At 35.9% G+C, this 14,940-nt stretch overlaps 1 protein-coding gene across 2 annotated transcripts in view; it reads right to left on the minus strand.

Moving 5' to 3' along the window:
* The window catches only part of LOC130411604 (ephrin type-A receptor 5), a 59,525-nt gene that overhangs the window by 2,545 nt on the left and 42,040 nt on the right, over nt 1-14,940 (minus strand). For both annotated transcript variants that reach the window (XM_056736361.1, XM_056736360.1), the window contains exons 9-15: nt 10,299-10,366; nt 8,818-8,943; nt 7,736-7,921; nt 6,628-6,689; nt 6,226-6,435; nt 4,392-4,541; nt 1,400-1,593 (exon numbers count right to left, since the gene is read on the minus strand). In XM_056736361.1, coding sequence (XP_056592339.1) covers nt 1,400-1,593; nt 4,392-4,541; nt 6,226-6,435; nt 6,628-6,689; nt 7,736-7,921; nt 8,818-8,943; nt 10,299-10,366 — 996 coding nt within the window. The remainder of the gene's footprint in view (nt 1-1,399; nt 1,594-4,391; nt 4,542-6,225; nt 6,436-6,627; nt 6,690-7,735; nt 7,922-8,817; nt 8,944-10,298; nt 10,367-14,940) is intronic.

Genomic DNA, 14,940 nt, shown 5'->3' on the forward strand with positions numbered 1-14,940 from the left:
TTGTCGCATCCATAACGCTACATATTCCTCATAAATGGACACATGAAAATGAATATTAAGTAACCATTTGATGTTCTGTAAAGAGGCATCCCTTCTCCATTCATTGGGTATTATTGCTTCAGGATTGTGCATTAAATAAAAAATCCTACAAGGTTTTTCATCTCCCACAAACCGCATCCTTTTTTGTCACATGTTTATTTCACTTTTTTTTAAATATATATTTTTTCATACACTTACATTTTTTGATGTTTAGACTGAGATATAAACAGATGGTTCAATATAATCTTAACAAATTCATTCTCTGAGCATTTTTATGTCACGTCCATAACGCTGGAATTGCCCACAAACGTGTTTCATTTTAACCTTTAACTTAAATTACAGAAAGAATACAAAACAACATAAAATGTATAAATAACATAGAACAAAATAACATATTTTCAGTATGGGTCATAGACCAAAGTGTGTATTTGACACTGTTTAAATATTTGGAACTAAGATCGTTCATAATTATGTTTAAATTAAATTAAATCATATAACTATAAATATTGATGCAGTCATTGATTTTTTGTCCTGTTTTAAATATTACCATGCAAAGACAAATAAAGCAAATTACGGTGCAACAACATACAGTGGCTACCAAAACATTTCCCAGTCTCCAAATCAATTTCAAATTAAACCTGAGCATAATTGCATAACACAATTACAGATAATAAATGATTCCACCATGTAGGAATACAGACCACTTCACATGCAGCAAATGTATTTGATACCGTATAATCACCGTAATTGGAAGTCATTTGCACAGTGTCACTTCTGTTTAACTCAACATTAAATCATGAAATGTGAGTGCTTATTTGTTACAAGTGTCATTAAATTTTGATTTCCTGTGACAACCGTGTACTGGGGTGGGTTACCCTCTGTTATCAACATTTCACAGATGTGACATCATTTCTGAGCGCATAGTCTGCATTAATCATATTCCATAAATAACAACATAATTAGAATATAAAAGGAAGAGTAAAATTAATGAAAAGACTGGAGACAGAGAGAGGGTGGGGGAGATGGATGATTTCTTATTGAAACATTCACAATTGTATATCTATTGTATCTTTATGTATTTATCTCTTAAGTAGTGATCATGCATAGGTATGATTTCACTGGTCCACCTTTTTCCCCCCACGAATACATTCTTGACTAAATCAACAAAAAATTACTTTTGCTTGCAAGGAAAGTTTATAAAAGTTACGAACAATAAGAAACAGATACATTTTTTAATAGATTCATAATTTAAAACACATTTCAATCATAAACATATACATCCGCATACATAATCAAGTGTGCTTTTGACATGAATCGTAGAGAAGTTACCTACTGATCGGTTAACCGTTAATGGTCCTACCTATTTGATGGGTTGACGAGACTTTTCAGGCTACTGGGATTACGAATCAGTTTGTCCAGTAAACTGACGATTTCCTCAAATTTTGGTCGGCTGTTTCTGTCCTTCTGCCAGCAGTCCATCATGAGATGATAGAGGGCAGTTGGGCAGTCCATGGGACCTGGGAGTCTGTAGTTCTCTTCGACTGCCTTTATCACCTGAGACCACAACAAATGTTACAGTGTCTGTACACCCTGTTCCGCTATAAATATAAGCCACGCATGCCATGTCTATTGAATCACAAATGGTTAGCTTATTTTCATTCAGCTAGAGCCAATCGGTCCAGCAGTGTTAAAAAATGACATACTGTATATGAAGTACTGCTAAAGTTGCAAAGTAAGTTTTGGTTGGAATTAACAAATAGAAATAATGAGCAAGTATATCATAAATCTTATCTTCCTGTTTTCCCCTTTTTGGCTATAATAAGCCAGTAATGGTTGTTTATATTTTAGAAATGTGTGGACCCCCGCCCCCTAAAAAGTGCGTGGTCCCTTAGAATCACCCGTGATCAGAACCATGGATCATGAAAATGGTAAATCTCATCATCAGTTGTAAAAAAAAAAAACTCTGAATCAAAAATGCCTAAATACATAAAGTATACATGTGTTCTATGGTGTGCCTTTATTTGCAGTTTTACAAAAACTTTGATTGTGGCACATCCTATCAGAATTTAGAGTTTGAACCATCTATTATATATTATTGTTACTGTTAATCAAATAATGAATATATATATATAACATTTTGTATACCTTATATCGTGCTAATCATATGATTACTTCTTTATCAATATGAAGAGTTTGGTTCCAAAATGAGATAACTTTAATCCAACTGCAGGAATAAGTTAAAAAAATACAGCTAACACAATAAAACACAATAAAAACACGATAACATAGTAAAAAACGAATTAATCTCATTTTGGAACCAAACTATTCATATTGATATTGGTATATATATTGTGATTTTGGTCATACCAACCAATGTTTTTTACAAAATAGTCCTAGAATAGCCTTTTATTGCTTTTATTGTATAGTATTTACAGTAGGTCCTTATCATGAAACAAGTCAGTTGTTTGCATCAACTGATGTTAGATTGTTTACTGATTAGTACTGATAAATAGTATTTACAGTAAAAAGTGTTCTAGCAGGGTTCATTTGAGAGGTATATTAGTGTAGTTCAACATTTTACGAGATTCTCCATAAGCCAAACCCAAAGCAACAAAGATTCTGCTCTTCTCGATCTAAAATAAAATCTCTTCACTTCCACATGTGAAAACACACACACAAAACAAAACAAAACAAAACAAAAAAAGCAACACTATAACAACAGCAGCTCAGAAAGCAATCCCTCATGGTACAGACTGAGAGAGAAGAGAGAGAGACAGACAGACAGAGAGTGTGTCTAGCTGAGCAGAGGAAGCCGAGATCTGAGGGGAACTTCTCAAGATTCTGTTAAATAAAACATCAAATAACTTTTCCTTCCCAAGTGTGTGTGAAACAGATTAATGATGGAGCAGAGAACGCCATGTGAGGAGCAGATGAAGCCATCACTTGTAAATTGAAAAGGAGGAATAAAAGGTCAGCTGTGCTGGATAAAACCATGACTGGGAAGTGCACCTCCTTCTGGGACACGCCGGGGAAACTTGAGCGGTGACTTCTTTTATCGTTGTCTGCAAATATACTTGTCATTTCATGCTTTGACAAGTGACATGCATATCTGCATGATAAAAGACACAGAGACGCGCGCGGCTTTTTCACATGCACTTGAGTTCACCAATATCTAAAAATATCTATAATACAAACAAAAGTACCCTCCAAACCAAATAACAATTAATCGATTTAGTCACGACAATGCTCTGAAAGAATTTGAGCATGTTAGTGGTCACGACAATGTCATTAACTTATGTCTTGGCATTGGTCTTCGAATGTGTGCATCTGGTCTGCAAAACCTGTGAGTCCTAAACATGATGCAACGCATGTTAATACAATGCAGAAAGTATTTCAATCTATTCTGATCTGTATTTTTTTTCTAAATACTCAAAGATAATACAGAAAATATAAAGAAAATACAGGAAATACGGATCTAAATGTAATGAGATCACATAAATATTTATAAGAATCCCAGAAAGGAAAGCATGACGTAAGCTACTAATGTCTTTTAATGAAACACTAACCCACAACCAAACTTCAATAAGCCCGGCATATTTGTTTTTGGAAGACAGATGATGCCCCTCTTGTGTAGTACAGCAAAGAGAGTGGATTGTGGTCAAAACCTGAAACTCAATGTTTCTTCTAGAATCCATTACCCAGCATCCCGTGTGTCCCTGTTCTGCAGTTTGTAAGCATGTGACCTTTGACTCGACCGCCGGCAGATTTACTGCAGTTGGAGAAAATCTGTTCTATCCCAACAGATCGGCACAAATATCTCCCCCACTTATACAGTAGTACTCGCGAAAAAAAAGTAATCTACAGTTCACCCTTACGTCTATATATAAACATCAGCATTTTATCGCTCTCATTTCCCCTTCAGCAATCTGATATCACATGCCAGTTTCTAAAATGGCCATGGGAGGCAATTATTGTGGTGTAGTGTTAAAAGACTGCAAGATAAAATTCCAGTACGATCATAATAAATTGAATGCTATTTCATAAAGAAAGTAATATAGAGAGTATTTTTATGATAAACTATGATAATGGGGGAATAATGATAATACTAAAGCTTTGCTGGGTGGTAGTTTGGTGTTTCCTTACTGGCCTAGGTCAAAAGAGCCCACCCCAAGGTCTCTGTATTATCCTGGTCTCTATGACCTGGGACCCTTTTTTAATATAAAGGATGCGATGTCGAATTGTTTTGGCACATTATATGATCTGCGAGATAAAAGGCCTTCTTTTTTCACAATAGTCTGGATTTTACACCAGAGGTATCAGCACATTTAAACACAAGGTTTGTGTTAACTTACGTCTTGATTGCTCATCTCCCAGTATGGCCTCTCGCCGTACGACATCACTTCCCACATAACAATGCCATAGCTCCACACATCACTGGCCGAGGTGAATTTCCTGTAGGCAATAGCCTCAGGGGCTGTCCACCGGATTGGAATCTTCCCACCCTTCAAGACAAACAGCACACTGGATTTCACGTCTCGGATAAAAACATGTCTTGTCAAAGTATGCTAACGGTTGATTATCACTGGTCTCAGGCTGTGAAAACCATGAAAGGAAGCATGAGATCTGTAGATTGCTCTTACATTTAATCGTTAATTGACTGTTCTAGCGTTGGCACTCTCCATCTCTGACAGTGTGTCTCACGCACATCAGATTCATGTCTTAATTTACTCTGTTGACAGTTCACACACATCCGCACACAAAAATTCTCTTCTATGCTCCTTTGACACGCTAAACTAAGAAACGGGGGGAAATGCTATGCTAATTATGCACACTTCTAATTATCTTCTCTCAACCCAGAATTACGCAGCTTCATGTTCAGGGGATCAGTAGTATTATTAGTTGAACAGGTTTTTCTTTCCCTGACAATATTTTCATAACCCTGAAAAATGTTTATATAACTTTTTTAATCAACATTAATTTTAACACAAAATAATAAAAATGTGAAATATAAAATACTTTACATTTCTAATATAAAACATAACAATAAATCAATAACATAGCTGGTTCACACCTTATTATGATAATTATACCAATAATAAAACGTATATGTATTTTTTTAAACGTGGCATCGTGAGGCACAAACACGACCTCATTGCATCATTGCGGCTTTATCATATGTACACTAACAAAGTTATCATTAATGTAATGTTTAATGATTTAATGTTTATAGACTGTTTCATCGGCCCCACATGCTGGCCCAAAGTTAACATCCGGACTTTGTTTGGTCAAAAAATCACAATTTATTTGATATTTAATTAATATTCATATTTTATTGTTTATTAATTGTATTAAATCCCATTAAAATGACTCAATAGTTGTAGGTTCTTTGCGGAGGTCTACTGGAAGTCGTTGAAGTGAGTAAACAGGCCTTTGAACAATGAGGCAAAAGCTCAAATACACTTGACAGTCATTCGCAAATCATCCTGCTTTCGACAGTAGCGCTCATCATTGCTAATATGATGATGAACATCTTTCATATTAGCACTTATTAATGCTTTTTTCCAAAGTCTTTAAAGGGATACTTTACCCAAATATGAAAATTCTGTCAGCATTTACTCACCTTTGAGTTTTTCCAAATGTGTATAAATGTCTTTGTTCTGATTGACACAGAGAAAGATATTTGGTATAATGCTTATAACCGAAAAGATCTCAACACCCATTAACCCAAAACATCATTTTTTTAAAGAAGACGAAAGAAGACATTTTGAAGAATGTAGGAAAGCAAACTGTTCTTGGGCACTTTTAACTACCATTATTCTTTTCCTACTATGGGAGTCAATGGGTGTTAAGATCTGTCTGGTTATAAGCACCCTTCCAAATATCTTCCTATGTGTTTATCAGATCCAAAAAATTATACGAATTTTGGAACAACTCGAAGGCTAGTAAATGATGACAGAATTTTCAATTGTGGGAGAAGTTTCACTTTAAGTTCATTTTACAACCTCCAGCTCAATACCATACAAAATTATCAGAGCAAGACTTAACACTATTAAACATGAGGATGCTATAGGCACTGAGGTTTAATTGAAAGCACAAACAGAGGCCTGCTAAGAGGAAGCTAATAGACATAAGGGCTAGGTTGTTAGCCAGTTAGCGTAACTCATAATTTCATTGTGAAGCACATACTCGTGTGGTGTAGGCCGCCTCTGGGTCGTCCTCTAGCACTCTCGACAAGCCAAAGTCGGACACCTTACACACCAGGTTGCTGTTGACCAGGATGTTGCGGGCAGCTAGGTCACGATGCACATATCCCATCTCAGATAGGTAGCGCATGCCCGAAGCGATGCCACGCAGCATACCAACCAGTTGGATGACTGTGAACTGGCCATCGTTCTTCTGTTTGAGCAGAAAAGACATCAAACATCCACACATCTGAGTTTAATGGAAAGTATGAACAAGTGCAGGGCTACTACTTGAGGAAATAACTGCAGAATACAACACAAAATTTATTTGGTCTGGTAATGTTTTTAAGACACTATAATTGTTTTATATTTCAATGGCTGTGTCTCCAAAAAAGAGAAAATGTACCTTCAAAAAGGTGTCGAGGGATCCATTTTCCATGTATTCTGTTATTATCATCACTGGTTTGCCTTGCAGAAAGCAGAAGAAATAAATCATTTTTGTTCTGTTTCCCACAGGGTTAACAAATACATTGGCCAATGCATTTTCATGACTTCTCAAATTTGCGAGGTTCCTCCATAAAGTCTCTGTGAACTGTAAGTTGCAAATATTTTTGCTTTGGTATTCTGACGTGAAACCGAATTTCGTTTTAGAAAAAAAAGTGGGTGTGGCTTGATTTGATGTAAAAAAAAGACTAACAGGTGACTGACCACCCAAGCCTACTAATTCACGTCATTTGGGACGGATAGTCACTAGAGGGCAGAAGTGCATTTTTAGATTTTAACTGGATATCGTAGAGGGAACATGCATTTTAAAAAGAGAATAACCCACAGTAGTGATCAACTTACAATATACGCTGGAAGATTTAAAAAAAAAGGGTAATTGTCATGTTCAATTTCACTGGGACTTTAAGAAAACACCTAAATCAAGTTAATGCAGTTTGTGAGTCTTAGATGGACAGCAAGATTTTTTTTTATTATTTTTGGCACTTGTCACTAGGCAAAAAACTGGATGGGTCAACAGCCAAACCATCATAAGATCAATGGGTTCATATTTTTGATTAATATATTTTAAATTGATACGTTTATTTAATTTAATTAATTGATTTGTTTAATTGAATTTGGTCATTTTTATAGGGTCAGTTGTCTTAAAGAACAATTTCTGATTTTTTTAGTGTGTCAGACCTATGCATAACTAGAAAAATAACATTTGAAACAATTTCCAGTACTTTTCTGCTTAAGATGCTTTAATTATAAGCTGGTTTGCTGGACTAAGTTGGTCTCCCATCCTATTGTCAGACCATTCTGTTTTGATTGTTAAAGAGAGATTTAGTGCACTTGTGGTCTACAAGCATTCCAGCTCGGCCAGGCTTGGGGACCATCTAGATTAGCCTATGTTTTATGTTTAGGTTAAAAAAAATCACGATTGAATAATAAAGTTGAAATTAAGCTGACATACAATATGCTTTATGTATACTTTAAATAATTCTTATCACAAAAGACATCTGGGCACTCACTCTTGGTGACTACCCCATTCAGGTGGATGATATTGGGATGATCAAACTGGCCCATGATGCTGGCCTCGCCCAAGAAGTCCCTCCTCTGTTTCTCAGTGTAACCGGCTTTCAGGGTTTTAATGGCCACTGGGATCTCTCTCTTCCCCGGCAGCCGCAGTAGACCGCTGCACACCTCACCGAACTCCCCTGCAAACGGGAGGCAGAGCCATCAATGACCCGCGGCGGGAAGAAGGCAGACAATGAAACGCCCCATTGTGTTTGGGCAGATTTCCCTCGCGAAGCGACAAAGTGCAAAGCTACTGAGGTATGAACTTGCTTCCTACTGAATGAATAAAGTCTTGCGGGGCACACCAGTATTTATAGTGAAGCAGTTCGAGGGAAACATCTGAAACAAAATCGAACCTATATAAATCTGTTAGACACTAGTGTATGGAAATATTTGTTTTAAGGTGGTTTTCTTAAATGTTTTTAAAGATAAGTATACTAAAACTATATATAACTATAACTCTATCATACTTTATAAAATATAGTATGGTAGTACATTCTAATGAATGACAAAGCATTTAAACATCCTTAAAAAAAACAAGCCAAACTGTCTAAGATAATGATACTTAGTAGCACTTTATTTTATAGTCCTGTACCCATATACATACTGTGTACTTATTACAGTAAATATAATAACTGGGTAATAACTAGGTACTAACCTGAACCTACCCCTAAACCTAAACTTATAACATGTAGTTATCTCATACTATCCAGTACTTAAGTACAAAATAGATACACGTACAGTAAAATTAAGTGCAACCGATAATTTTGTCACTAAAGACCTCATGTCTGATTAAGACATTTCTATATAAGTGACAATAGAATAGACAAGACAAAGTCTAAACAAAGATTAATTAATTAATTAATTGCAAAATGACGATGCGATGAAGCCTATAAAGATCAAATTTAAAAATAAATCAGTATCTGTTCTACTGTAAACAGAGCCTAATACATTCCAATAATTTCACAATTTTTTGGTGGGGGGCAGCAAACATTTCCGAGGCCTGTTTTGTTTTACTTGTGTGTAATTCACTCACCAGCTCCAATAACCCTCTCGATAGTGATACAGGAGACATCAATCTCCTTGGCAAACTCATGGACAGCCTGGTTGGGATCTTCATAGGTGTGGGGATCAATATACGTGCGGACCGCTGGGAATTTGACTGTGAAAAAGAAAGTAAGGACAGGAATCGAGATAGAAATGAGAAATTGTTGCTTACTGGTTCTTTATGGTTATTGTACTGTAGGCATTGGGTTGTGTGATGTAATGTAAGTTGCAGGGCCGGGAGGACATGTTGTTTGTGATTCCCTCTCTTGAGACTGTTGCCTCTGCTGTGCTGAACAACATTGATCCAATATTGGTTGAAGAATATTGGTTACAAATGTTATTTAAAATATATTTTTTTGTGTTCTACAGAAGAAAGAAAGTCATATAAGTTCGGAATAATATGAGCATGTGTCAATGATAAAAGCATTTTTTTTTTTGAGGGGTTTTATTAATATTTTAAATGAGCTTTTAATTTTAGATTTTTTGTTTTTATGTTATTTTAGTTAAATTGTATATTCTGTTAATTAAATTGCAATTCTGTTACATGCTTTTGCCGTTTTATAATTTTTTTATGTTGCTATTTGAGAGGAATTCATTTTTGCTTATCATAATGATTTTTGTGGCTTTAACGTTAAAGTTTATTATTGTAAAATTCAAATTTTTCGTTTATTTGATTTTTTTCGAATAATTTTTAGGACAATATTTAATTTGATTTCAATTTAAAAAAGTTTACATTTTAGTAAACTAAAATGTCCTTGCATGCCAGCAACTTTTAACTTATCATTAAAAAATGTTAGTTAAAAATGTAAATCATGCCCATGAGAAACAAGTTACGCACCCAAGTGCAATATGTTTGAAAAAAGCACATGTATTACAAATACAATTGTAGTAGAGTAGGCGGGGCGAGACCGTGGTTCGAGTCCGGTGAGTAATTGTGAATTAGCGCCAGCTGTGCGCACACCGGCCTCGAATCACGTAGGAGATGGGAGCATATAAAAGGAACGAGCGACCGGACCGTCGAATAGAGAGGACCGGGCCCGAACTTATGTTATGTTTGTATTTATATTTATGTTCATGTTTTGTTCGCCGGCGGTCGTCCGTGAGGGGCCGCCGGCTGTTATATTAATTTATTAAATGTTTAGAATGTCTTCCGGTTCCCGACTCCTTCCTTCCCTTTTATGGAGATTTGTTACAACAATGATTAAAGCTAGACTGTAATAATCCTAAATACCAATTATATTAGATATTGATTGAATAATCCATAATTCAATACTTTCCTTTAAATAAATCTTATTTAAAAATAAAAAGGGACATTAATTTATTTGCATTAAATATGTATTAAAGAACGTTGAAAATGTTGTAAATAACATTCATGACCTCATGTCAACTGGAGCTTTGGATAATCTGACACTACCCCATTGAACTCTGGATGAACCTGAATGTGTCTGTCTGTGTTTCTTTCACACTTACGGGTACCATTGTGGAAGTGCATCTTCTCCTCATCTGGATCCTGCTTGGCTTTGCTGTACCCACATCGTCTGTTAAATAAGAAGACCTGTGTTTACTCATCACAGTTGTCTTTAAAAAAAAAAATTCTCCCCAATGCTAAATTTCTCACTTTTTTGAAGCAGTATCATTAATTGAACGCCTGATAGGTGAATATAGGGCCAGTATACAGTGGAGACTTAGCTGGTAATGTTTTTATCGGCTCTTACACCAGTAAACTCTAGAGAGAATCATCCGAAACCACAAACAAGAAATATGACAGCTTAATTGACTGTTTTATCTGTCAACAGACTGGGATTGTGTTTGTGTGGATTGCACAAGTGAACATCCAGCCACCTCACTTGCTCATGTGTTTTGCACTTGAGTCTTTAAAGGAGTGTTCAGGCTCTGTAGGGATCAACATCAGAAATTAGGCTTTTTATCTACACAACTAAGATGCTGAATATTTAGAAAAGGTGGAAAATCTGACTGAGTACATGATAATATGATCTTATTTTTTTAACAAGACCAGTAAAGACTGAAGTAATTCTTTCAATTTCAATCTTCAACTAGTATTAACACTTAATAATAGAGAGTGTACTAGTCTAGGCACAATATTTTATCCTCCAAGGAAACCAGTGTGTTATTAGAAGGGTCGCAGCTCTATTTGGGTGTATAAAGAGTGGACTTTTGCTGTCTATGTGTGTGTGTCTGTAATCCTGTGGGATTTGGCTTTATAGCATCAGCCCCCGGGGGAGGTACACATGTCTCTGTCCACTAGAGCAGAGCTGATGAGTTAAAGTCTATCTGACTAGCACGCCAGCCCTGAAGCTCCACCTCTTCCTGTGTTCCAGTTTCCTCTGCAGCACGATTGGATCGCTATACTATCAATCAACCTGATTTGTTTAAAGAAACATAAAATCCTAACTCATCCAAACCCAAACCTTTCTCTCCATTCCATATTGAGCACTGAAATCCTGGCTCCAAATCCCACTTGTGATAAACGAAATGTACATAATACAAAACTTTTATGGTATTTATTGTCACACTACATCACATCAGAAATAATGTGTATAATTTCACTCAGTGCTTGAAGTGGGGAAAAAAAGGTTGCAGTACTCTCTTGTGCACGTTTCCATAAAAAAATTATTACCACATTGAATGAATAAATGCTGGTACAACATATTTATTCACTAAAGGAACAATTTCCTTAACAACTGATTTAATAATGTTAGACCAAATTTGACCAATTGTATTTTATTTTATTACTTGTGATAATAGTCATGCAGTCTATTGAATCCTTATGTTTATTAAATCCATCACATACACATTTTTTATGTCTTATATGCTATAAAATTATATGTTATGTTTTGAGGCATGTCGAGTCGAACATACATTATATTATGTGACAAAGTTTTAATTTAAAACAGCAGAATTTGCAAAAAAATAGTAGTTTGTATATCTGAAATCGAACCATTTATGATTTTTATTGTAAAACCGTCGGCTTTGTTATGTTAGCCTTCTCGCATCTCAATACACAGTCATAAGCAGACTGTCTCCTTCACTTTAATTGGCTGACGGTTTTGTCTTCTTTAGTTTTAATCTGAGCCATTAAGAGAGAGAGTTCTGCCAACGGAAGTCCAAAACGTTGGTGTGTCACGTGATTCATGGAGCCTTCAGATAGTACAAGGAAGTTATGTTTTCTCTTTAAATGCTTTATTTCTTTCATTTTTTATTCATTAAATGTCTTTCGTCTTTAAATGGTTTAGAAGTTTACATCAGTTGGTCTGTTTAGTCGCAGCTCCATGCTATACTGGTAACTTCCGGGAACTATTGAGAGCCTGTTATTCATGGAGCCTTCAGATGGTACAAGGAAGTTATGTTTTCTCTTTAAATGTTTTATTTCTTTCATTTTTTATTAATTAAATGGCTTTCATCTTTAAATGGGTTAGAAGTTTCCATCAGTTGGTCAGTTTAGTCGCAGCTCCATGCGTTACTGGTAACTTCCGGGAACTATTGAATCTGTGAAAAAACTGTTTCATTGCAGTCAACGAAGAAGATGCGACTTTCTCTCTCAATGGCTCTGGTTTTAAAGGCTGAACTGCTGCTTGGCCTCTGTAATTTTAATGGCTGGAATTCCGTAAACCCTATTTTATCTGTTGAAATTGGTTAGCTCTGTGCCAAAGACACAAGATAGAAAGCCTGCAATCTTTAGGCAAAAAAAGCGCAACGGCTTATGGTAACTCCGAGGCTATAACAAATCACACATACAGTGATGCTTTCATTGGACTGGCAAAGTACCGGGAACATGTGAGAAGTGCAGGTACGCCAGAAAAAGTGAAGGTGCCCTTAAATATTAAAATAGCGAAGGACTGGCATGTACCAGCCCACTTCAAGCACTGATTTCACTATTAAAAAGACATAGACAAACAAAAAACACGAGCAAAAAATAAAGAAAATATCGCCTGCGGTAATTTTAGTAATTTATATATTTTTATTTTATTTTGTAGGGTTTCTCCTTGTTTCATGTTTCAATAAACTTTGCTTTTGCAAAGTCTCTTTAAATTCTCCTCAATGCGGTGCTGCAGTTTATTCTCCAAGCACTACTATACAAAACCTTTGATAATTCCTTAATAACATTTGACTAGAGAGCTAAGACGTCCATTATCCAAAGTTGGCCTTCATATTTGGCCACTAATATATTTTACAATGGAGTGTGTCAATTCAGGAAGCAAAATCCATTGTAATTCTTCAACCGATATCCTCACCTCAACCCATAATCTTTACATCATCCCCTTCAAATCACTGCAGCATTATAGTCCCATAACAGCCCTGTCTAGTAGTAGTGGGTTCTCCAGACTGCTTTCTGTAATAGCCTTCTGATGGTGCCCTTGTAGCTCATTCATGAATATGTCTTGACCTGGTAAGGCCAAGAAGGCTATTAACAACTCTGATTGCTTCCTGCAAAAGAGCGTGCTTCAAAACCACCCTACTGACATGAAAGGTGAGGGAAATGTCAATGCTGTGGCCCGTATGATACACTGATATACACCTTAAGAGTAATTGCTTCAAACCATCTTGCCCTTGAGGGACTTCCTAACCCTTGCTTAAACAATTGAAACTGCCTTTCGAGTGGCAATCGAGAGGGTGGTTAGAAATTCCTCCAGCTGATGTCTTTTTTAGGTCTTCACCTCGTGCCAATCGTAAATCTCAACATGGATTTGACAGCGTCAGATTAAAGACTGTGCCTCTGGTCAAAGGGGAAGGTTAAGGACAGTCTTTCGGAATTTGCAGGACCAGGGAGTCAAGGTTTGGATGTTAGATAAGCCCCTGGCAGATGCCTTTAAAGAAATATGTTTTTAGAAATGTATCAACAATATGAAATCACTTTTTAGCACTAGTGCACTATTCCTTTAATATTTGTAACAAGTGGAACATGTTATGCATTGATGAGGTGATGGATCCAGATAGTCTCTGGGGATGGGTTTTGGACCAAATACGTTCAGTACGTCACAATATAATTTCAGGGCTCCATAGCGACCAACTACATTGCATTTATGACTTTATGTGATTGGCTGAAAAGTGCGAACAAGCAAAGATTACAGACCGCAAGGTCACCTACTCCTGAGCCGAGTGACTCCCATTGAGATAAATGGGAATGTTAACAGATAGCTTTCTCCATCTGGAGACCATCTGGGACAGTATGTTCCTCAGAGGTACCATGGATATGTTTTCTGTCACGTTCAAGATTTCATATTCACTTTATATTCCCTGGATAGAGAAAATCCTTCTCTAGACAATCTGTCTTGTAATTTTGACCTAAATATTTCATCTACTTGGAATAAACTTTGCATTTCATAAGCAAACAAAAGATAAACACGCTATCTACAGCTATTGTGCATTCTAAATAATTCCAGTAAATTGCAAACTGTTTATTATAGATACGTACTGTGGATCCTAGTTTGTTTCCTCTAGTTGGAGAGGACAATAGCCTGCATTACTGTCTCATTTTAACATGTTTGTGTCTGAGATGCAAAATAGGACAGCGTGTATTAAACAGGATATTGTTGTTGGCTCCTTGTGTGCTCTGCTATTGTGTTTGGTGATTGTGAAAACAAATCTCCTGCCATTGTTTACTTAATATGCAAGCAGGCCCGTATTTTACCACTGTAGAACTGTGAGCAATGAACAAAATTGTGGATATGCCTAGAATTCCCTCTGTGAGGCACTTCAACTTTTAGCTCAAAGATGAGAGCTAAATTTAATTGTCATGATCTCATATCAGATTTATATATATTGGCGGTATTGTAAACAACAAAATATAATAACTTCATAAGCAATCATGAGGAAAATTCATTTTCTGCTCCTCTAGTGGTTACTGAAAGTCTCTAAAGTCATTAATAAATTAATATACAATTTCATTTAAAAAGTGTATAAAGCTTTCACTATCTTTTTATTTATTCATATATTTGTGTATATATAGTATTAATGTTATAGCTGTACATATATATGTACATAAATTTTATATTTATGATCTAGCACAGGAATATCAAAAGTATAATAGCTATAACATTAAAAAACAGATAGTAGTTGTACGGTATATCTAAATTCTATTTGCATGAGTCGA

Source organism: Triplophysa dalaica, chromosome 22 (assembly GCF_015846415.1).
Source record: "Triplophysa dalaica isolate WHDGS20190420 chromosome 22, ASM1584641v1, whole genome shotgun sequence".
In the NCBI taxonomy this organism is placed as follows: domain Eukaryota; kingdom Metazoa; phylum Chordata; class Actinopteri; order Cypriniformes; family Nemacheilidae; genus Triplophysa; species Triplophysa dalaica.